Source organism: Neolamprologus brichardi, chromosome 12 (genome assembly GCF_056152115.1).
Source record: "Neolamprologus brichardi isolate AB-2024 chromosome 12, ASM5615211v1, whole genome shotgun sequence".
NCBI classification, from domain to species: Eukaryota; Metazoa; Chordata; class Actinopteri; order Cichliformes; family Cichlidae; genus Neolamprologus; species Neolamprologus brichardi.
The window spans coordinates 21,110,001-21,134,139 of NC_142115.1; the positions used below are offsets into that span (position 1 = coordinate 21,110,001).

The window sequence follows — 24,139 nt, forward strand, 5'->3', positions numbered from 1 at the left end:
CATCCCAACACAGCATTTAAATCAGACTGAGGGCTGGTCTTTAACTTTTGTTCTTTAACTATTCTTTTGTAGATTTCCTCTGCTTTGGGTCATTGTCCTGTTACATGACCCAATTTTGGTCAAACTTTGGCTGTCACCTTATGCAATAGTCTTTATATATGCTTGCATTTTCTTTTATTTCACTGCTTTTCTGTTTCGTAACACTTTTTGGGTTCCAGCTTGGTAATGCATATTACCCTACCTTGTTCCCCCTTCTTTTCTTTGTGGTTTTTTTTTCCATCATATTCAATCAAATCTGCAAAGTTTGTGACTTTTTGGTGAGGAGTAAGGCATGATAAATCTAACCTTCTTTGGACTATACAAAACAAAACAAAACAAAAGCCCTTCCCTTTTCATACATTGAAGTAAAAGTCAGATTTTAGAAAAGTGTATGCCCTGCAGAACCAATCAGAATGTGGGACAGGAGGACAAAGGATAAAAATGCTGTCCAGTCCTGCGTAAAGTGGGACATCCGATCACCCTTGTCCTGCACCATCCTCACACACTTGTCTCCCACTCCTGACAGTACCAGTTTCTCTCCTGGCGCCCTTTCATGTGCCTTCTCTATATCCACAGAGACACAGTCCAACTCCTTCTGAGCTTCTCTAAACTTCTCCATCAACACAATCAAAGCTTAAAGTTGAAAAGTAATAATGATAATAATTAGAAAAATAGAGTAATCGCTTATTCAAGTACACCAGTGTGGCTAAGTGATACGTGGTGGCGCTGTAGAGTCAACATACCCACTATTCAGGCCGCGAAGAAAAGCACAACGACGGAAGTAAAGAAGACAAACCGGAACATAAACAAAGGCTCAGCGTGACTCTGAAAGAGTGAGCCTGTGACCTGTTGTTGTTTTTTTCTGGATTAGAGAAATGAAAACTGTCTCTCTGTTAGGGTCTGTTGTGTTGTGATGTCCGTGTTTGTACCGATCACCAGCTTTGTGCGCATGCAGCTAACGTGGAGAGGCTCTTTGCTGCTTAGACCCCCTCCCACTGGACTCAGGTGTGTGTTGGCAGCCGGTAAAAAGGACCTGATAGACCTTCCTGTCCTGGTCGAGGATGAGCTCGAAGAGCAGTTTGTGAGAGGATCTGGACCCGGAGGACAGGCGACCAACAAAACCAGCAACTGCGTGGTGCTCAAGCACATCCCCACTGGGATCGTGGTGAAGGTGCTTTTTGTTCACCAATAGTTAATCGTGTAATGGTGTCCAGTACATCTGGAATACCTTTGATATTGTTTGTTGTCTTTTAATCTCCTCTCCAGTGCCACCAGACCAGATCTGTGGACATAAATCGAAAACGTGCCCGAGAGATTATGAGGGAGAAACTCGACGTTACGTACAAAGGAGAGCTCAGTGAAGTTGTGATGAAGAAGAAGGAGTCTGTGCTCAGGAAACAAGAAAAGAGGAGGAAGGCCAACGAGAACCTGGAGAGAAAGAGACTGTTCAAAGAAGCGCTGGCTTCAGACTCCAAGCCCGGAAATGACACTGTATGAGTGGTGTGTGTGTGTGTGTGTGTGTGTGTGTGTGTGTGTGTGTGTGTGTGTGTGTATGTGGTCGGTGAGGTCAGAGATACTTGAATGATCCTGCACGTTGTGTCTGTAAAGCCTCAGTCTGAAGAAGTGCTGTCAGTTCTAATAACAAGATTGTATTTGTTTAGCTTCAGACAGGCACAGTATCAGTGTGTCATATAAGGATTAAAATAAAATTAAACATCACCGATGTGTGATTGGTTGTTTATTCTTGTGAGTCTAAACTTGAGTTAAATAGGGGGGTCTGCTTCGTTTACCTTTAGATTGAAGTAGGATGGCAAAGATTTTGGAAGCCATGGAGCATTCAGCATATTTGAATTTCACAAGAAAAAGCTTAAAAAGAGACGAGTTGATCTATAGATGTCTTCATGTTGAAACCTAAAGGTGTCACCAGAACACAGTAATATATAAGTGGACCTATTGCAAATGAACATAAAAAAAATGTTTGCTTCTATTTATACTGATTATAGGATGCTGAAAAATTGCATTGAAATGAATTACAGTTGCTGGACAAGTACCTTGCTGCTACCCAGTTAGATCCCTTTTGCCTCCAGAGCTACCTAAATTCTTTTCACATAGATTCAAGATGGTGTCAGAAACATTCCTCTGAGACTTTGGTCCATACCGGCATGATAACATTGCACAGATTTGTAGGCTGAATATCCATGATATAAATGTCCTGTTCAATCACATCCCAAAGGGATGTGATTGAACTATTGAATTGAGATCTGGTGACTGTGGAGGCAATTTGAGTACAGTGAACTCAAGCAGTTGAAGATGCTTTTGGCTTTATGACATGGTGTGTTATCCATCAGAAAATGGGTGCTCTGTGGTCATAAAGGGATTCTCAGCAGCAATACTCAGTTTGTACCAAGGGGCATAAAGTATGCCAAGGAAATACCATAACAAGTGGTTATTGGAGTTACTGTTACCTTCCTATCAGCTCAAAGCAGTCTGGCCTCCTCTGACTTCTATAATCAAGAAGGCATTTTAACCCAGAGAACTGCTGCTCACTGGATATCTTTACTCATTCAGACCATTATCTGAAAACACTAAAGATGGTTGTGTGGGAAAATCTCAGCGGATCAGCAGTTTTTTTTACAATACTCAGACCAGTATGTCTGCATAATTTTTAACAGTACCTCTTACATCCTTTGGCCACTAGATGTCAGTAAAAATCTCTTTCTCTACATTAATAGGATGTTTTATTTAGAAAGTTTTATTTAAAAAGCAAATGTGGGTCTGTGCTCAATTCTAGCCATATCTAAGTAAAAATCATGATCTCTAGCTGTAAGTTATTGTCTTTTATTCTTATCTTTTCGATGTTATATTCCGTTAATATTACTTTTTGGATTTATAAACTCTTTACAGGTAAACAGGCAAAACAGATTGTTTTGTGTTGCTAATAATAATTATCATTGACTCTTATAATGCCACTGAGAAAAAACTTTTGCAAAGAGACCGATAACACGCAGAGCAGTCAGCTGGGGCCAATCAGAGAGCTGTTTTCAAACCCAAGCCCCTCCCGTCTGTACTAAAGAGCCAATGAGAAGCGCAGTAGTATTTTTAAATCCTCCATGCTCTCTCCGGAGTGATGCGGTCTGATATTTGTCGTTGTCGTTTCAGTGAACTGAGTACAGTGAGGAACCAGAAGACACAGGACTGCATTTAACAACTCCCACGTCCTCTGTGGATTTTTATTTGTGTACTGACATGGCAAAAGGTAACTGAGACGTGTTGCTGTTTGTGTAGTAGCCGACTGCTAAATGCTAGTTAGCGCAAAAAAGGGACTAGGTTTGTTAAAATACACGTGGCTGTTTACAAATAAAACTCAGCGGTAGTGCTTTTTGTCGTATATGTCAATGAATTGTTGGATAGAAGAGCTCAAATTTATTCATGTCTATGTTTATGCAGGGAAGAAAAATGTGCTGAGAGCCGACAAAAAACCAGAGGACCCTGCTGAAGATACAGTAACCTCACTGACGGAGACAAAGGAAAACAAGCCAGCAAATAACAAGGTAACAGGGCTCTCCTCAGCTTATGCATCTCCAAAGCAGGAAGCTCACATTTTCTGGTAAACCAATTGAGACTTAGTGTTACTCTTGCAAGGGGTAAATCCTCCGCTTCATGCCGTGAACTAGGGGTTTCAAAAATAAGGGCCCGGAGACCAGAAGCTGCCCGGCAGATATTCCAGTACGGCCCAACTGGACAGGTTGAAAGAAGACATACATTTTGGACTTTTAACTTTAATGTTATAGGTTTTACAGCTTTAGCTTTACTGATAAACACCTCCCTTCTGGGTATTCATGCTACACCAAAGTAACTGGGTTGATAGTTACAAAATATCTAATCAAAGTGGGCTTTATCTAGCTAGTGGATGTAAAATAAGTTTGACAGTCCCTCTAGGTCCTTCATGTCCTTACTCAGAGTCCGGCCACAGTGGACACCTGGTTTCAGTTCAGCTATTTGTATGTTATAACTTAGTCCTTCTCTGTGGCTGAGTGAATGACCAACAGTAGTACAAGGATTCACGTTAGTGAATTCTTGTGAGAGGGAGAAAAACCTGAACATTCAATTTGAGCAATTTGAAATTTAGGCCTGTGGGTTGCAAATGGCAGAAAAATATTAATGCCTCATCTTTTTTACAGTTTGCGCACTGTATGGGTCAAGAATGTATGCTCCTAATTTTCTTTAGATTGCTGCATAACCCGTCTCCACATTAACTCTCCAGGGCTGATGACTCCACATCCCTGTACTTGATTTAAACTGGATATTTGAATCGGTTAAATTGTGACCCATGTTTATAATGATTTTTGTAGGGTTGTAAAGGTAACGTGCAGACAGTTCTCCCAAGTCTACGGACTCCAAGCAAGCCCAGGTCCCCTCTGAGTGACAGCTCAAGCACACTCATTCAGGAAGGAAATGATTCGGATTCAACTAAACCAGATATGCCAAGACTGAAAAAAGGTAAATTCTTAAATTAAGCACTTACTCTGTTATTTCACTGTTGTCCTTTTAGTTGCTGTTTCATCAGCAGATTCATGTAAGCTACACAACTTTCCAGCCTACTAGTAGTAGTAGCGCTCACTGACCTGTTCTTCTTAAATATTTGTGGTGTTTTTGTTTCTTCTGTGTTTAAGGCTCACCCAATAAAATGAAAGCTGAGGTATCCAAAGTGCAGAAGGCTGAAATGGCTTGTCACAGTGATGAAACAAGAGAAAAGGCCTCTGAGCAACCTGAGCAACCAAGCTCCACCTTGCATACTGACGTCAGGTCTGCAACAGATGGCAGTGTGCCAAAATCCAAGTCTCGGGGCAGAAATGGACACAAGCTAGGAGCAAAAAAGTGAGTACATGTGGCCAGTCTCATTAAAAACACGGGGGGGGGGTGCACGGACTCTTTCACACTCAGTTGCACAATCATAATGACTTATTACTCTGGTGTCTCTTGTTTTCAGGATGGAGAGTAAAGCTCTTCAAAACAGAAAGGTCACGGACTACTTTCCCATCAGGCGCAGTAACAGAAAAACAAATGCAGAGTTAAAGGTCTGTATTGACTAATACTTTTCCAGATTTCTGAAAGGCCTTAATACTTTTTTTTTTTTTTTTTTAAATTTCTAATTTTTAATTTTTTAAGCCACTAAATGCTGACCTATGACTCATTAAAGCATAGAAGATGCACCTAACTCGAGGGATGAACCATGAGTTGTGTCTACACAGTTGGCAAATCACACATAATTGATTAGTTTCTTTTATTGAATCTATAAAAAATGGTAAAGAAAACAGTGTGACAAACATTTACACTGGCCGTGTGTGCGTGTGTGCGTGCGTGCGTGTGCACCCAGCACGCCCCTGCGGGCGGTTTATCCTTCAAGCTCGGGTCCTCTACCAGAGGCCTGGGAGCTTGAGGGTCCTGCGCAGTATCTTAGCTGTTCCCAGGACTGCGCTCTTCTGGACAGAGATCTCCAATGTTGTTCCCGGGATCTGCTGGAGCCACTCTCCTAGCTTGGGAGTCACCGCACCTAGTGCTCCGATTACCACGGGGACCACCGTTACCTTCACCCGCCACATCCTCTCGAGCTCTTCTCTGAGCCCTTGGTATTTCTCCAGCGTCTCGTGTTCCTTCTTCCTGATATTGTTGTCATTCGGAACCGCTACATCGATCACTACGGCCGTCTTCTTCTGTTTGTCTACCACCACTATGTCCGGTTGGTTAGCCACCACCATTTTGTCCGTCTGTATCTGGAAGTCCCACAGGATCTTAGCTCGGTCATTCTCCACCACCCTCGGGGGCATCTCCCATTTTGACCTCGGGACTTCCAGGTTATACTCGGCACAGATGTTCCTGTACACTATGCCGGCCACTTGGTTATGGCGTTCCATGTATGCCTTGTCTGCTAGCATCTTGCACCCTGCTGTTATGTGCTGGATTGTCTCTGGGGCATCTTTACAGAGCCTGCACCTGCGGTCTTGCCTGGTGTGATAGACCCCAGCCTCTATGGATCTTGTACTCAGAGCTTGTTCTTGTGCTGCCATGATTAGTGCCTCTGTGCTATCTTTCAGTCCAGCTTTGTCCAGCCACTGGTAGGATTTCTGGATATCAGCCACCTCCTCTATCTGCCGGTGGTACATACCGTGCAGGGGCCTGTCCTTCCATGATGGTTCCTCGTCTCCCTCCTCTTTCTTGGGTTTCTGCTGCCTGAGGTATTCACTGAGCACTTGGTCAGTTGGGGCCATCTTCCCAATGTATTCTTGGATGTTCGTTGTCTCATCCTGGACTGTGGTGCTGACACTCACCAGTCCCCGGCCCCCTTCCTTCCGCTTAGCGTACAGCCTCAGGGTGCTGGAGTTGGGGTGAAACCCTCCATGCATGGTAAGGAGCTTTCTTGTCTTTATGTCAGTGGCTTCTATCTCCTCCTTTGGCCAGCCTATTACCCCAGCAGGGTACCTGATCACGGGCAGGGCGTAAGTGTTGATGGCCCGGATCTTGTTCTTACCGTTTAGCTGACTCCTCAGGAGTTGCCTGACCCCCCCTTAAAATCACTGAAGCCTCATTGGAAATGGTCTCTGTGGAGTGGCTGTCGAGGCATTCTTAAGGGAGGGGGAACTATTAAAACAAAAATGAGGGGTGCTGTATATAAAGTTGTCTTGATGTTCTCTTTTAAAAAAAAAAAACTAAACTAAATGTTCTAATCACTGTTAACAGAGTGAACAACACAAGCACCTCGATGACCTGATAAAGAATGGCATTGAAGAAGGAATGCAGGTAATGTTTACGTTTGTGCCACTACAAAACTCTGCATGCAGACACGATCCCTGAATGTTGGTTAAGCAACATTTGCTAATCCAGTGTACATTTTCACTGTGAACAGGTCAAAAACATAGACGGTAAGGGGAGAGGGGTATTCGCTGTGAGTGGTTTCAAAAGGGGAGATTTTGTCGTGGAGTATCACGGAGACCTGCTGGACCTGGCTGAAGCTAAAATCAGAGAGGCCCAGTACGCTGAGGATCCTCAAACAGGCTGTTACATGTACTACTTCCAGTATCAATCCAAAACTTACTGGTAAGTCCAAATGGCATCGCTCTGCAAGAGGTCTCACACCCGTGCACACAAACCTTCAAAGTATGTGAGATTAATCTTTAATCATCAGTTTTTTCAGTGTTTGCGTCTCACCATAGACCTGTATATATTCACCCTATGACTATTTTTTTTTTTTTTTTTTTTTTTTTTTTAAATACTTTTTGTATCATTTTTGTCTTCCTGGAAATCACAAATTCTAGTTGTACATGGTTTTTTTTTTTGGTTTTTTTTTTTTGTTTTGTTTTTTTAGAATCATAAAAACATGTCTGTTCTTTAGGATGAGTAATTATTTCTTTAATACAAAAAGCACTGTTATAAAATTTTATTCTAGCTGACATTTTGTTATGCGAAAGACATCTCCTAGAATTAGAAACAAAAGTTTAATAGCTGTGATTTTAGTATGGACACCTGTCTTGTGTTGTAACAGGCATGTCTGTATCTATGTATCACAGTGTTGATGCCACAAAGGAAACGAGTCGGCTCGGTAGGCTGATCAACCACTGTAAAACTGGAAACTGCCAGACGAGGCTTCACCCCATCGATGGAACGCCTCACCTGATCTTGGTCGCCTCCAGAGACATCAATGCAGGCGAGGAGCTGCTTTATGATTATGGCGATCGGAGTAAAGCCTCAATCCTTGCTCACCCATGGCTCAAACACTGAGAACTTGACCTTTTTTTATATATACATATATGAATTTGTCCCGTCTGCTGTCCAGTTTCTTTATGGAAAAAGACTTGAGACTTGAAATGTTTTATTTTGTATAGATGCTAAAACTTCAGCTGGTGAAGTATATTTTTGCAAAATTTTATCAGGATTTTATATCTTTACGAAATGTAGCAGTCATTTTCTTTGAGAAGCAGGTTTGCACTGTGAACGGGGTTTCCTTTAGTAATTGTCATTCTAACTTTTGTAAATTATTACATGTGTTGTAAATTGAGGAATAAAGCGGTCTTCGCCTGCCGTGACATGATTGGTGGTGCATTCGATGATTAAATAAGGGACACATCTACTATCCTCCAGGTGGGACAGACCATATCGTGCATCGGGGGTTTCAAACATAAGGCCAGGAGCCTGAATTGGCCTGGCGAAGACTCCAATGTGACCCATTGGATGGCTTTTTCAAACATTGTGAATTTATTTATTTTTTTTAACTTTTAACTATATTTTCACAGGTTTTACAGCCTGGGCCATTCACAGCACACTAAAGTAATTAAATGATAGATTTCTGTGATTTTTTTTTTTTTTTTTTTTTAATTTTTAATTTTTATTTTTTTAACACTTCTTTCAAATTAAGCCCAAAGAGTCATGTTGGCAGATTTCTTTCACTTACTACAGCAGTGTTTCTTCTCCATGAGACCTTCTGTTGAAATTGCAAAGTGACGGTACATTATGAATTGTTCTGTTATAGCCCAGCCACTACTGTGATCATAGTGATGATATTTAACATTTAGAGCCACTTAATTATGGGCTGGTTCCCATATGCAACACACTTGCTTCATTCATACAATGAACACATTGGAGAACAACTCCGCTGAACAACTCCAGTCTCTAGCCATGCAGTCTGGAGCGCCATTGGTGACCTGTTCCACCTCCTGCGCTACTGTCACCTCAAAATTAAACTCACAACATGATGCAGTGTGATGCATTTTTATTAAAATCTTAAATAGTAGAAGGCTAAAAGTGAAATTACTCTGTCATCTTTAATAACTTAAAACAACATGAGTACAAATAACTGTCTATATTTCACCTAATACCGGTATAATAAACACTACATCTGTGCCTCTTCCCTCCTTTTTAAATCGCCTAATTCCTACATTTATTTTAGCAATTGAAACATCCGTCAACATAGCGTACTGAAATTGATGTCCAGGTCAGAGGCAGGAGGATGTAGGAGAGGAGGGCACAAGGAAATAAAAGCCCATGTAGAGGGGCTTGTATCCAGCAATGTCCCCAGCAGATACTGAACTCTAAATACTATGTTGCATGGTCCCTCCATGTTATGTCCACACATTCTTTAGTGCAGTTAGGAGATAAAAGCAAAATTTGCTACAAAATTTCTTTAAAACTTACCTGACGAGGCTTTAAGAGTGAAAGTAGGAATATTTCCACACATGCAGCTAGCACTTGGGATTGGGTTAAACAAGTATGTAGCGTTAAGGAAGCCATTTATCAGTGAGGCTAATTGGGGGAAAAAGGGTTCATTTGTTAGGAAGCAAGAAAATGGGACCCTGCAGCAATGAAAAAGGTCATGTGGTCCGAAGGGTGCAGATTTACTCCGTTCCAGAGTGATGGGCATCTTAGGATAAGAAGAGAGGGGATGATGTGATGTAGCCGTCAAGCCTACAGTACGAGCCTGCGGGAGCAGTGTTACAATGTGGTGGTTGGTGACTAATCTAAATATACTGAGTGACCAGGTTTTTCCATCAAGGCATGAACTGAACTGTCAACAAAGCTAAAGACAGTTCAGTGAAATATGAGAGTGGGTTACCTTTTTCTCCCGCCTACCCTTCTTCACACAAAACAGAAGTCAACGAGAGGACTTCAGTAAGAACAAAGCCTTGTAATCTGCTGATTAAAGCCTGTAAATTTATGCTGTAATTTGTGTATTAGCAATATTTTTGGCATCTGGCTAAAATATGATAAAACAAAAGCTTTTTAAATATTCAACTTGAGACAAAACACAAGTACAATCAAATTTATTATTAGATTTTGATTGGGTATTTTACCTTCATTGACAACAGAGATGAGTGATGGGAATGTGCCTATATAAAGACCTTATCGTGGCTCATTAAAAAAAAAAAAAAGGGAAAAAAAAGCTGATGTTCAAGTTTATAAACTTGAACAAATAACATGATCATCACTTGTTAAATAATACTTTCCAGTTTCCTTTCCATATCTTATTTTTTACAGAATTAAAAGATGTCTACGCTAAAAACATCTTAGGTTAAAAATTAGTACAAAATATAATGCTTATTAAAACTGACAAATACTTCTTAAAAAAGTACAAAAGGAGTTTAATTGTGCCGACAAATCCTGTTTGTCTCCTACATGGTCAGTTCCCCGTGAAAGCTTTTCTTCTCATTTTCGCCTGAATGAAAACCTACAAACAGAAAGGTCAGAGTTAGCTGAAGGAGCGCTGGTGAACATGGAGCACGCAAACAACGCTGCATCACGGGAGGCTGTGATTACTGACGGAAGCATTTTGGCAGAGGCGTACTCTCTCTCTGCGTCTCGTTCACTGCTCAGACAAACATCCTGAGCGTCAGCATGAATTCACCCAGTCACAAGTATATCATTAGGAGACAGGAGACGGGCTGTGAGAACAATCTCCCTGCTAGCTTATTACAGCATCATGTGGTTGCTGCTCAGAAATCTTCTGAATCCTTTCCATTTGAGGTGCACGGCTTAAAACAAGACCTACTGTTACTTCCTTTTTTCCGCTTTCTTTATATTATTTTTAGTCATCTGCAAATACTTTTGTTGGTGAACCGAGCCAGCTTGTTACTCACAGTTTGCCTATGGTCGTCTTCTCTTCTTTCGTGTCGTTTATCGTGGCTGGTCTGTGCTCTGTAGCTGTCGGTGTCTCCACCTGCCATGGTGGAGATGGAGACACCTCCACCATGGATGGTTCAGCTTGTGGCAGGATCCCACTGCAGGAGAACGGGGATATTTATGATCACTAAGAGTATTTTATAAGACAGGCTAACATTTCATTTTATGAGACGTGATCGATCTTGTTGCTTTAAAATGACAACAAATAAAAAAAACATGATGTAATTAACAATGAAATGTGAGGCTTCTATAATATGCATATATCTCTTTGCATTCATTGGCTAATTGTGGTTCTTATATTTGTGCGCTCAATGTTATAATTACATAGTCACATTCACTCATTGGCACTTTATTAGGTACACCTGTTCAAATGCTTTTTAACAAAAATATCTAATCAGCCAATCACATAGAAGCAGCACAATAGATTCATGCACGTAGACCTGGTCAAGAAGAGGTGCTGAACTTTAAACCAAACATCAGAACAGAGATGAAAGGTGGTTTAAGTGACTTTGAAAGTAGCATGGGGGTCAAACTAGACATGCTAGTCTGAGTATGTCATAAACTGCTGATCTACTGGGATTTCCTCACATGACCATCTCTATGGTTTACAGAGGCTAGCCTTATAAAGACCAGCTCAGATCAGAAACTGAGGCTCAAATTCACACGGTCTCACCAAAATTAGACAACAGAACATTAGAAAAATGGTGCCTGGTCTGAGGAATCTCGAGTTCTACTGCAATGGTAGGGTCAGAATTTGCCATAAAACAAGATGAAAACACAGCTCAATTCCGCCTTGTTTGAATGGTTCAGGCATGTGGTGGTGGTCATGGTATACTGATGCGGAGGACATTTTCTTGACACACTTTGGGCTTCTTTGTACCAACTGAGCATCGTAGAAACCATCTACCTGATCTTTATGACTACTGTGTACCCATCCTCAGATGGCCGCTTCCATAACAGACCATGTCACAAAGCTCAGAGCATCTCAAACTGGTGTCTTGAACATGATAGTGAATGTGGTGGAACAGGAGATTAACATGGATGTGCAGCCCACAAGTCTGCAGCAATGGTGTGATGCTGTCATGTCAACATAGATCAAAATCTGAGGAATGTTTCCAGCTCCTTGCTGAATCTGTGCCACAAAGAATTAAAGGTTTGAAGGCAAAGGTGGTCAAATCTACTACTAGCACACTAGCAAGTTGTACCTAATAGAGTGGCTGATCATTGTATGCATTTACCCATGGACTCAGTGTAATTCCAGTTGAAACTGATATGAGATTCAAGTCAGTCTGACACAGCAGCCCATCAATAAATCCTCTTACAAGCGTACAGTCTTCAGGTGTATTGACACTGAGCTGGTGCATTAGCTACATGTTTCTGATATAAATATTTTATGTACATTATTTTATGTACTCTTAGAAGCCAGAGTGAACTTTACATTTCACACCGTTTCATACCTCTTGTACAGCTGAAGCTCCTCTTGGGCCACCATGAGCTGAGCCTTCAGCTGGTTCCTCTCTTGCAGCACCTCCTTCAGCTCCTGCATAGTGAATCGGGGTCTGTTGGGGTCTGTCAGGTCCACCACCAGCTGGTTCGGTCCCGAAGTCTGCTATGATTAAAGGAACAAAAAGCCATATTTAAAGGTCTACTTCTATCTGACAAGAGCCTGAACTATAGAGCACCAAACTCACCGCGCCAGGCCTGGAGGAGCCCTCCTTGATGATCCTATCCAGTTCGCTCTTGAGGTTGTCCCGCTCCATTTTCAGCTCCTCCAGAGACAAGTTGTACTTGTTGACCAAAGTCTCAAACATTTCCAACACACGGACTATCCTAAACTGTAGGTCTGACACTTCTTCGCCAGTGCTGCTGATTTTTAACAGATCTCTTCCGATTACGTACGAGATATCATACACATCTTCCACAGTGAGCTCGAAAGCGTCCTTCTCGAAAGCCCGAGCTGGTGACGATTCCTCACCAAACTCCATGACTCAGCGGGACGACCGAAATAAATTCGACTTTTTTTCCCCCGGATGCCACTCATAAGTCTTTAAACCCAACTCTTTCTCCCTCTTTCTCGACTTCGGCTCAATACTCGTACAGAGCGAAGGTGGCTAACTTTAGAGAAGCAGCACTTCCCCCATCACTCACGCACCAATGGCGTGACTCGTCGGACAGCAGAGGAGGGCAAAGTATCCTAGCGACAGGTGAGTACAAAGATCGTGTACAAGTCAAGAGCGCTCACTCGGCTCTGGCATTCCGCCAGATCATAGATCGTCGGTTTGTAAGGAAAATAATGCAGTTTGTGAGTGAGAGATCACTCTTCATATAGTCTCTCTGAACTTCTCTCAATCAAATCAGGTGAGAAAACACGTGATTTCATGTGTTTTGTTTTAGTGGCCCTGGTTAGCTGACTAACTACAGTAAAACAAAAGGTTTGGGAGAAAAATATCCTAAATGTAATCTTTTAGATTGAAATTTGATGACTTTTCCGAAAATGACACAAAATAAACAAAAAATACAAATATTTTCTTACATTTTTTTTTGTTGCCATTTTTACATTTAATAAAATATATTTTAATTATTGACTGTTATGTTTGTATACAAAAAAAGGGTCATAATACTGTGTGATTGTTTATGTTTTTGTCCACAAATGAGAGTTTGTAATACCCATAAAATGCACTTCCACTGCTCTGTGAATCATTAATTCAGCATTAATGTGTCTGGATATGTTTTTAATGGTCAAATGGTATTCTATGCATAACAACAGGAGCTCTTTTCCCTAGCTATTCCCTTTTCAGTTTTGCCTTTTTTCTGCTTGCTTATTTTGCAAAATTAAGGAAGATATTTTTTAAAAAGAGCAAAATATCGACTGTGCTTCATAGTGACACCAAAACAAAATTCAAAAGTTTAAAAATAAAACTTTATTACTTTATTTCAAACAAACATTATTTTCCCTGTGCATCCTGGCACATACCAGTAGTTATGATAGTATTTATAGAGTATTCATTAGTGATGGAATATACTTCTCCTGGAGATTAAGACTTGCCAGTGTACACCACGATGTTTGGTGCCAGGCTGTAGTGATTAGCAGAAGCGCACTCTCTTCATGGTGAGCTCATAGAATAAAGGCACTTCAACTTTCATGATCATGTGCTTACTTTGCCATCAGATGCATCTCAACATGAACCAAAGAAGACATTCAGTTTATAGGCTCAACAATACTCTGTATATGTATATATGTATTTGGAGCCATGCAATAAGAACCTTAAATGCTAATATAAAGCGTCTGACATGTGCAGCATCAAAAGTCTCCCTCAGTATATCTGCACAAAGCAAAGCACTTACAGGTGGTGACTTTCCAAAGACATAAAATATGACTGTGACAGGTCATAAAAACACCCGAGAAGGTCCAGGTATGGCCATTTGCCTCACATTTTAACTGCTGAAGTTTATGTAAAGCTCAAAGTAGCAAAAATAAAAACAAGAAGTATCATAAAAATAAACATCAATTCCTTAAATCGCCACATTTTTAAATGTAAAAACACAAGATGGGTTTAGTTTTTAATAATTAAGGATCGGAGCCATTAAACCCAGGCGTGTCGGTCAGAAAACTCGTGCTGAGATGGTGTGGTTAAAAAAAAAAAAGTCATACGAAGGAAAGTCTTCTGATTGGCAACAACGTTGGATCGTCTGTAATCAAACCGGCAGCCACCATTGGCATAATAGCTGTGAAGATCCTGTCCAGACAAGAAAAGAGAGAAAACACATCATATGTAAAGACTATGTGAGATCAGTATTACTGAGTCATGTATTATTAGGCCATGTTATCCTACACAGGAGCAGAGTACTGATATTTCAAATAACAGCAGTAAGAAAACCATCACAAACAAACTCATCGCTCACAAGCGTCTTATTCCTGATTCACGTTGATCAGCCACAGGTAAGCTCGGAGGAGGAGACGGAGAGGAGACAGTGGAGCCGGTGTTCTCCTCAGTGTTCAGCTCATCACTGAAGGATAAGGAGGAGGTCAATGTCAGCTTTTGTATCCGCGCCAAGTCAAATTTTATGCCTGTGAAGGAAGTCGTACCTTTTATAGTATGCCAGCTCCTCCTGCAGCAGGAACACCTGAGCTTTGAGTTCATTCTTCTCCTGCAGGACGTCCCGCAGCTCCTGCAGGGTGAAGCGAGGCTTGTCCGAGTCCTCCTCTGGCTCTTCATCGGTCGATCCGTTCTGCATTCAAAACAAATATTCATTCTTTCTACTGCACAGCTTAAAAACACAGATACTATAAAATGAAAGAGGTTGGTTATGCTGTTGAAGTGAAACTGGTTTTCTCTGGCAATGTACAACAGAGAAAGGAAAAACAAAGTTTTAACCACGAGTCGCCGTTCTTGTGCATTTAACAAAAAAAAGTCATGTCTGACAGATGTTCATCGCCTTAACGAAACACTACATGACAAAGTTCGTCTGAATCTGCCTCCGCTGACCTGTCTAATGTCTCTGGCATTGTGATATGAGCATTAACAATAACATCAGTCCAGTGAATGTCATGGTGTTATGGCAGATTAGCTAAACGGTGAAACAATCTTCTCCCAGCTGTGCATCACTTCAGGCATATTTAAACATCCAGCACTTGATCATTTTCAGCACCAATGAGGTGTAGCTAGTAATAAAGTGTGGACAAACTATTTTTAACTTGCTCCGCCCTTAAAACTGTGGCAATACCAGTCCTGGCATGGCTACGCACACCTCATTATCCCACGGCAGCATCAACAAACTACAGATCCATCCATTTCTGCTGCTTATCTGGGGTCGGGTTGTGAAGACATCTGCCTATGCAGGGAAGTCCAGACCTCCCTCTTCCCAGTCATCTCCTCCAGCTCATCCAGGGGATACCAAGGTATTTCCAAGCCAGTTGAGGGAAGTAATCTCTCCAGCCTGTCCTGGGTCTACCTCGAGGCCTCCTCCCAGTAGGACATGCCTGGAACACCTCGCCCACAGTCGATCCCAGTTGGATACTGAACCACCTCAGCTGGCTTCCTTTGAGAAAGGCCAGCCACCCTTCTGAGGAAGCTCATTTCCACTGCTTATATCCACCATCTCATTCTTTTGATCACTACCCAAAGCTGTGTGACCACAGGTGAGGGTGGGGACGTAGATCAAATTGACAGCTTTGTGATCTTTTCACCCAAACACACTCAAAGCACCAATCTGTCTGACGATCTCCACTCTCCCCTCACTCATGAACAAGACCCCGAGATACTTTAACTCCACCAATAGGGGCAGCATCTCATCCCTGACCCACTGCTCTCACTCTCGCTGCCTCACACTCAGCTTCGAACCACTTCAGTGTGAGCTGGAGGCCAGCACATATAGAGGGAACAGATCATGGTTCCATGGATCTGTGGTTCACTGGAGTCCCAAAAAACTGGTCTCCTAGTTTCACCCTATGACTTAACCCTGGTCCTTCATGTCCCACCTGCAGTGGCTCTGTGCCCCAGCATTGGGCCCACCCCACAGTTTGAGAACCACTGACCTGAAGTTAAATTAGATTAAACCAGATACATCTGTGAGTAGTGAGATTAAAGATGGTACCAGCTGATTGCTGTGCCTCACTATGACAAGGTGATAACGACTATTTAGTGTAAACAGTCTTATAGCAGCTCTGCTATAACACAACACAGCAGCACTGGCTAAATAGTAAAGTGTACGTGGACATTACCAGCAACAATGTTGTTGAGTTCTCCTCTTCATCTCCGTCTTCCTTGTTATCTTCTCTGTTTGCTGACTTTCGGACAAAGGAAAGACTCTTGTCGCACTCGAAACAGTTTTCCAGAAAGTCTGGATCTCCCCCACACTCCACCCACACTGAATTTGGTTTGAAGGAGCTAGAAAGGTGAGCTGCTGCTGCAGACTAGATTTGTGACACATAAAAGCCACTTAGGCAAAAAACAAAAAACAAAACAAAAAACCCACCCACAAATAGTTTGAACATCTGCTAAATATCAGGTATTTTTTCTTACAGTCATCAGTGGGGATGCAGGTGAAGAAATCTCAGAATTTGACAGAGGCAACTCTTCTATCTGAGCGACTTCTGTCTCTCGCTCCAGCTCCCGCAGCTCCTTTTTCAGCCTGGTGACCTCCAGCTGCAGAGCCCCCGCTTCCTGGTGTTGTGCCTGGGCTGCAGCTTCCAGCTCAGCCCTCTGCTGAATCAGGGTCTTGCCCTGAGCCTCCATCAGTCCTATCCTGTGAAGAAGCTCCTGGTTCATCCTTATCAGCCGATGCTGCTGCAGCTGGAGCTGAAGTTCAGAGAATTTGCTTCATGAATTCTAGTAAAACAAAGTTGTTGTTTTTTGTTTTATATTACATATATTCTTAGATGCAAGTATTATGAATCCTCACCGCCTCGATATCCTCATTTTTCAGCGTCAGCTCATGATCTTTAGCCCGGATGTCGTCTCTCTGTTTATCCACCAAGTCTTGAAGTTTCTTCATCACTTGTTTTTCTTTCTCTGACATTCCTGCTGTAATCCAAATAAATTAATTAATGCTCACAGAAGGGTTACATAAGCATTCAAATAAGCACAGTAAAATAGGTTTTCAAGAAATCAAAACAGAGGGAAATCCTGCACACGGGCAGATTTTGCACTAAAAATCTTTACCAGCATGAAACTGAACAGCACTACAATCACATTTAAAGAGTTACGAATCCACAGGAATATTTTTCAGTATGTCACGGATGCACTGTGTACTGTAAATCCTCCAGTTAAACACCAGGGTCACAGTCATTTGTTTTAAACAGCAAACGCCTAAAAATATTAAATGACACAATTTCCATGGTGTACACCTTCCTAATTTGGTGTATTAATACACAAAATAAAAGAGTCCAAAAGATTTATAAAAATATTTAATTTTTCAATTTAAAGTAAAATATGATAGGTTATTTTCCCAAAACATAGAAACTTTCACAAATGTTCAAAGCCTGGTTATATTTAGGCTTTGAGATTCAAGAAAATAAAGCACCATGGATGTATATGTTTGAGACAGATAAGGTGTCAGTGGCCAGAGGAGTCATGTCATGTAATATCCTGTTGTTTGTGTGCTTATAACCAGGGCATGTGCTGCAGCCCTGACAGTAAGTATAAAAGCACTTCCACACAGAGCAATATTTTAGTCAGATTCAAAAATAGACTTCTTCACAAGCTCCCGGCTTTCTCTCTGCACAGCCGCATGCACAGGGTGGCTGTGTGTAACATACAGCAGACTGTTATGAGTATGAAACACATTTCAGATTTTCAGCCAAGACTGATCTAATTAAGAGTCAGAGCAGAATTATTACAGTCTTTTATTTATTTATTTATTTTGTAATAACATTTGAGTTTTTATTTTCAGTTCAGTTTAGTTTCAACCAGTTTGCACAGTGGAGTTTCTCATGTTGGATGTTAGTTTTTTTGTACATTTCTTCTACTTATCCAAATCAGGGTCACAAGGGGGGTTTCGGGGCTGGAGCCTATCCTAGCTACACCCTGGACACGTTGCCAGCCTGTCGCAGGACTAAGACATAGAGACAGACAACCATTCGCACTCACATTCACACCTATGGACAATGTGGAATCATTATTTAACATAAGCCCACTAACTGCATGTCTTTGGATTGTGGGAGGAAACCAGAGTACCCAGAAAGAACCAACAAAGACACAGGGAGGAAAAGGTCAGATGCTGGATTTGAATCCAGGATCTTCTTGTTGTAAGAAAAAAGGCTAACCACTCACAGATCTTTGTTGTAATAGTCCTGACTGCACTGAATCATACTTGTTATTAATCTCTGTCTCTCTTCCACAGCATGTCTTTTATCCTGTCTTCCTTGTCTCACCCCAACTGGTTGCGGCAGATGGCCGCCCCACCCTGGAGCTGGTTCTGCCGGAGGTTTCCATTCCCACTGTCGCCAAAGTGTTTGCTCACAGGGGTCATATGATTGTTGGGTTTTTCTCTGTATGCATTATTGTAGGGTTTACCTTACAATATCAAGCGCCTTGAAGCAACTGTTGTTGCGATTTGGCGCTGTATAAATAAAATTGAATTGAATTGAATTGATCATATTGACATGACAGCATCACACAGTTGCTGCAAATTTGTCAGCTGCACATCAATGATGTGACTCTCCAATTCCACCACATCCAAAGGTTCTCTGTTTGACTGAGATGGGGTGACTATTTTAAGACCTGTCCATAAAGAGATGGATACGGTCAGCAAGAGCACTCGGGTAGACTGTGGGGTTTAAGGAAGCAGGAAACGTTTTTCTAATCTTCTGTTGTCCAGTTTTGAGGAGCCTGTGAAGCAGTTTTCTAATCTTAGCTGACAGGAGTGGCACCCAGTGTGGTCTTCTGCTTCTGTTACCCATCCGTTGTAACCTTTGTTGTAACTCGTGGTTATTTGAGTTACTGCTGCCTTTCTCACAGCCTGAAGCAGTGTGGTTTTTTGCTTCCGACCTCTGTTATCAACAAAACATTTTCACCCCCCGCTCACTGTATATTTTCTCTGTTTGAACAATTCTCTGTAAACCCTAGAAATGGTTGCCTGAAGAAAAAAATCACAGCAGATCAGCAATTTGTGAAATACTAACACAATCCATCTAGCAGCGACAACCATGCCATGTTCAGAGTCACTTAGATCACTTTTCTTCTCTATTTTGATGCTTGATTTGAACTATAGCAGGCCATCTTGACCATGACTACGAGCATACATCCCTTGAGTTTTCCACCAAGATGTAACACACCAACTGTTTTCTTATTCAAGGTTTGTGTATTAAACCCTGGCCGAGAGCTTTTTGGTAATCAACTCACCTTCATGTTTCTGCAGGTCTTCCTCTGTGAGAGGTGTCTCTTTAAGTGAGAGGCTCACCAGCAGCCTCTTGTTCTCCGCCTGAAGCTGAGTGATTTGAGAAAGCAGGTCCTGGACTTCTCCTCTCCACACATCCTCCAGCAACTCCAACTCCTGAGCACAAAAAGGAGGAAACTTCAAATGGAGTACTGAACCCATTAATACTATATATGGAAAAAAGGAAGCAAGGGGCATATTAGATTTTTTTTCTTTTATCAAAAGAGATCATCCCTTACTTTATGAGGATGGATCAAACCTATCACACTCTGTGCTCCACACAAGCAGTGAATCAAAATAAAGTCTAATTTGCATCTAAATGTAGAAATAAGAAAAGGCTTTTTAGTCCTGATTCACCGTAAATATCCTGAGACTGAATAGAAATGACCAAGAACTGGTAACTAATCACAAGAAAACTCAGCTTTTGTGCATCCAGTGCTAGAAGCTGAGAAAAAACAGTGTGAAAATTAGAGTGTGTGCTTGTGTTAGCTCTGAGAGGCACTGGCCACCTGTCCATGCTGTTTCACGCCACTTGTTCAAAGAGGGGATAGACTCTAGCAGCCACATGACCATAAAATAAGGTTACAGGGTCAGATGTGTGTGTACCATTTTTCCATGTTTTAGATCGAGCAGTTTTAACATTACATGAAGATAACATCTTCCTCGCGATGTTCTGATAGAGAGCAGAATTCATGGATCCATTAATTAAGGCAAGTCGTCCTGAAGCATCAAAGCAGCCCCAGACCATCACACTACCACCACCATTTCTGATTAAAATGCTGTGTAAGTTTAACATAGGATGTAATGGGAAGCAAACCTTTCAAAAGGTTCAGCTTTTGTCTCGTCAATCCACAGAATTTTATAAACATATTTATTTATTTTTTGGAAATGTGAGTCAAGACTTAGTTTTCTTTATGCACAGGAATGGTTTTTGCCTTAGAGCTCTCCCACGGATGCCACTTTTGCCCAGTCTCTTTCTTACTGGAATCATGAACTCTGATCTTAACTGAGGTAAGTGAGACCTGGAGTTCTGTAGATGTTGTTCTGAGTTCTTTTGTGACCTCCTGGATGAGTCGTTGACGCACTCTTGGAGTCATTTTGGCAGGCTGGTCACTTCTGCAAAGGTTCAGCACTGCTCCAAGTCTTCTCTATTTTCTGTATAATGGCTCTCATTGTGTTTTACTGGAGTCCCAAAGCCTTACAAAAGGAATTGTAGCCCTTTACAGAATGATAGACGTCAGTAACTTTCTTTCTCAGCTGTTTCGTTGAATCGTGGCATGACGTGTTGCTTCTTCACTTTGTCAGACAGACTGTGATTTCCTGATTCAACAGGTCTAACAGTAATCAGTCCTGGGTGTGGCTGGAAACAGAACTCAGCTTTAACTATCAGTAACCACAAAAAATGTGGTTAATGATAGTTAATTACGGGGTGGGGGAGAGAGAGTTTTTACTTTAACACACATGGCCAGGTAAGTTTGGAAAACTTTTTTCCCCTTAAAAAATGAATTCATCATTTTAAAAACTCAGGTTTTACACACACACACACTCTGATGGTTGCATCGCGGGACTCCATTTCAGCAGTGATTCCAGATTTGCTTTTTGATCATTGGAGAGTTGCTTAAAAAATGATTATGTATTTAGGTACTGGTTACACCTGCATCAGGAAATGATAGAAGTGAGAGAACAAAAACAAAACCTCTTTGGCCTGCAGCAACACTGAAGGCAACAAAATTAATTTTCTTGTCACTGAAAATGTAAGTAATTTTCTCAACCCTTTAAAAAAAAAATTGCGTATCTGCCACCGCTTCTTTCATGAAAACAAATTATTATCTCAGATGGGCTGATTTCTTGTAAATCTGAGAGTTATTTGTGTAAACTGTGCAGCTAATGGCTCTAATCCACAGCTAAAATAAATGAAATATTGTGCTGGATAAGGCCAGCTGCACATCTGGTTTATTGCTCCCAAAATCTGTACTTAAAATACTCAAGCATACACAACATGTGTCTTAAAAGTCCGGTCTTGTTATTATACATGATAGGAGGTTGTTTGATTCATTAGACAGTGTGCTATAAAGCAGTTATGTAATGGATGTGAAATGGTCATTCTACTGCAGCAATCTAATGTGAAATAATACAAACAGTGCTCAAAGCAACTCATTAAATGCTTCAGCCACTACCTGAATATAGTTATTATAGTTTTATTTTTTCATTAGTTTCCAGAGATGATTTTCTTGTATTATTTTAGTTAGTATTGTTGAAAATACTTAGCTTTAGTTTAGTTTTTATTAGTTTCAGTATTTGTTTTGGTCTTTTTAATTTTTTATTGTGTGCAGAGCATGTGCCAGAGACTATATTTAGGAAAAATCAGTACAAGTGTTTAAAAGCAGCTGACTCACAGTCCAGACACTAAAATCAAAGCCTCGTCCGGCAAGCTGTAATAATATTTAATCTCTATGCTTATTTTAGTTTAGTTTTCCAGGTTCAGAAAATTGTTCCAGTTAGTTTTCCCTTTTTTGTATTTCTAGTTTTTATTTTAGAAATTACAATATTTTTTCCACATCTAGTTTTAGTTAACTACAATAACCTATGACTGAAGGAAAATACACAAATGATAGCTTCAATAGGCATCCACAAACATTTTTTAGCTGTATTTTCTCCACTTTATTCTGTTTTTCCACACTAAAAGCTGAATTATAAAATGTGAAATGTGCTAATATCCTTTTTGCTCACCTGACACAAGGCCTCATAAACAGGTACACACACAGGTGGAAGTAGAAACAGGTGTCTGCAGGTAGGTTGACACTGACCTTCTGGTGCTTCCTCTCCTGCTCGTGTCTGTCGCGCCGCTCCTGCCGCAGTCTGTCAAGCTCCCTCCGCAGGTCCTCGGCCTCCTGCCCGGTGGCTCCGCGGCTCACCAGCGCCTCCAGTAGCTCCAGGACCCGAACCACTCGGGGCACCAATGCGACGAGAGCGTCGCAGCCAAACTTGTCTATCATCCGCTCAAACTCCTGCCCTAGCACCGCCGCTATCTCATACACGTCCACAACCGTGAGCACCGCCGCGGGTTTGTCCAGCACCGACACAGCCCGGTTCTCCATGCCTGAGCTCAGTTTTATCTACACCGCAGGACTTTTACACATTTTCATGTCCTCTCACTCTCCGAGAGGACTAATTTGCAGATAGACGAGTTTACCTAAGCAAACAGGAGCCAGAGCGAGAACGCAGTTTGTTGACAGTTAAAACTTTCTCCTGAGCCTCGGATGCCGCGTTCACATACTCGCGAAAAGTCGTAAATGTCCTCATCCGCGGTAAAACGTGACATTTTTGCATGTTATCAGATGTAAAACAGAGACATGACGAAATACGAAGGAAAACGTGTAACTACCCCCTTTCATTTTTTTTAAAGGACCGGTGATTATTGGAAGTAAAATAATGTTGGCGATACTTAGAGTCGTGCATGATGAAACAGCAGTTCGTTGGGTGTTTAAACAAATATCAGTGCTTTTTTTTTTTTTTTTTTTTTTTTTTTTTTTTTTTTTTTTTAGCTCACGCTAAGTAAAAAAAACTGAAAGAAACGCATACTCCTTTGTTCCAGCGGTTCAACGTGTGATTTCAAGACGCTGGTCATATTTAAAATTGTCTGTGAAGGCAGCAATCCTCGTTGTCTCCAGGCCGAACTGCGCATGTCAAAATATCAGTAACTCGTTACCTTTTATGCTCCTAATGTAGGCTCTAAAATATCCCGGCCTTACGTGGCGCCTTGGCGACAAGCAGAAAATAATAAGCAGTACAGCAAAATACATAAAAACAAATAAAAGTTAAATGAAAATATTTATTAAAATATCGCCAGTGTCACTGATATATGTTGTGGTAACAATGCATGGTTCATATGTTTCAGTGTTCAGTGTTATTTTTTAATTGTCTGAAATAGTCATTAATAATTTGAAATCGTGTATTATTATTATTGTTGTTGTTGTTGTTATTGTAAATTGTCTGGTAAGTTTTGCAAAATTCATATATATAAAATGCACAAAAGGCTGCAATTAAAACGGTTCTTGTTAGAAATGTTCTTTTGAACCTCTTCTTTGTGGTATCAAGCTCATGCGTATTGACATCGTTACAAATGTCCATTATTCAGTATTAAGCAGGGCGTGCTGAATGTACTGGTTTTTTTTTTTTTGGTTTTTTTTTTTTGTATCTTTATTCAATGGAAAGTACGATGTTTGAAGTACACAGATACATTAACCATTACATAGCCATTGACAGGGCAGTAATTCATTTTTACTCATGTAGACCTTCTGAGGTTTAAATTGACCATCAGAATGAGGAAGAAAGGTGGTTTAAGTGATTTTAAACGTGGCATGGTTCTTGGTGGCAGAGAGGCTGGTCTGAGTATTTCAGAACCTGCTGGGATTTTCCCCACAACGTTATGGCATGGGCATGTGTGACTGCCAGTGGAAGTGGGTCACTAGTGGTTGCTATCGATGTGACTGCTGTACACTCCGCTCTGATTCAGCCAAATATTGAAAACTGATCAGACAGCATTGGACAATGC

The 24,139-nt window shown here is 41.2% G+C and overlaps 4 protein-coding genes across 7 annotated transcripts; 2 read left to right on the forward strand and 2 right to left on the reverse strand.

The window, feature by feature from the left end:
* Nucleotides 1-832: 832 nt before the first annotated feature.
* Nucleotides 833-1,752, forward strand: mtrfr (mitochondrial translation release factor in rescue). Its single transcript, XM_035907258.2, has 2 exons — nt 833-1,210; nt 1,306-1,752. The coding sequence occupies exons 1-2, from the start codon at nt 953-955 to the stop codon at nt 1,534-1,536; spliced, it is 489 nt and encodes a 162-aa protein (XP_035763151.1). The 5' UTR covers nt 833-952; the 3' UTR covers nt 1,537-1,752.
* Nucleotides 1,753-3,145: 1,393 nt separating this feature from the next.
* kmt5ab (lysine methyltransferase 5Ab) lies at nt 3,146-8,124 on the forward strand. Its single transcript, XM_087848721.1, has 8 exons — nt 3,146-3,295; nt 3,487-3,590; nt 4,392-4,539; nt 4,713-4,917; nt 5,030-5,117; nt 6,778-6,837; nt 6,944-7,134; nt 7,605-8,124. The coding sequence occupies exons 1-8, from the start codon at nt 3,286-3,288 to the stop codon at nt 7,813-7,815; spliced, it is 1,017 nt and encodes a 338-aa protein (XP_087704847.1). The 5' UTR covers nt 3,146-3,285; the 3' UTR covers nt 7,816-8,124.
* A 1,710-nt stretch (nt 8,125-9,834) lies between these two features.
* rilpl2 (Rab interacting lysosomal protein-like 2) lies at nt 9,835-12,879 on the reverse strand. Of its 2 annotated transcripts, none has more exons than XM_006789692.2 (4): nt 12,399-12,879; nt 12,165-12,313; nt 10,665-10,805; nt 9,835-10,255 (listed from the first exon to the last, which is right to left on the reverse strand). In XM_006789692.2, the coding sequence occupies exons 1-4, from the start codon at nt 12,690-12,692 to the stop codon at nt 10,234-10,236; spliced, it is 606 nt and encodes a 201-aa protein (XP_006789755.2). In that variant the 5' UTR covers nt 12,693-12,879; the 3' UTR covers nt 9,835-10,233. The 2 variants fall into 2 exon arrangements, with proteins under 2 accessions (XP_006789755.2, XP_006789754.2); XM_006789691.2 differs by having other exon boundaries at nt 12,165-12,316.
* A 761-nt stretch (nt 12,880-13,640) lies between these two features.
* LOC102789092 (RILP-like protein 1) lies at nt 13,641-22,838 on the reverse strand. Of its 3 annotated transcripts, none has more exons than XM_035907413.2 (8): nt 22,392-22,838; nt 19,551-19,701; nt 17,110-17,228; nt 16,731-17,006; nt 16,430-16,621; nt 14,795-14,937; nt 14,611-14,715; nt 13,641-14,444 (listed from the first exon to the last, which is right to left on the reverse strand). In XM_035907413.2, exons 1-8 carry the CDS (start codon nt 22,680-22,682, stop codon nt 14,354-14,356), a joined length of 1,368 nt encoding a protein of 455 aa, XP_035763306.2. In that variant the 5' UTR covers nt 22,683-22,838; the 3' UTR covers nt 13,641-14,353. The 3 variants fall into 3 exon arrangements, with proteins under 3 accessions (XP_035763306.2, XP_006789756.2, XP_006789757.2); XM_006789693.3 differs by having other exon boundaries at nt 17,110-17,231; XM_006789694.3 differs by lacking the exon at nt 16,430-16,621 and having other exon boundaries at nt 17,110-17,231.
* Nucleotides 22,839-24,139: the final 1,301 nt, after the last annotated feature.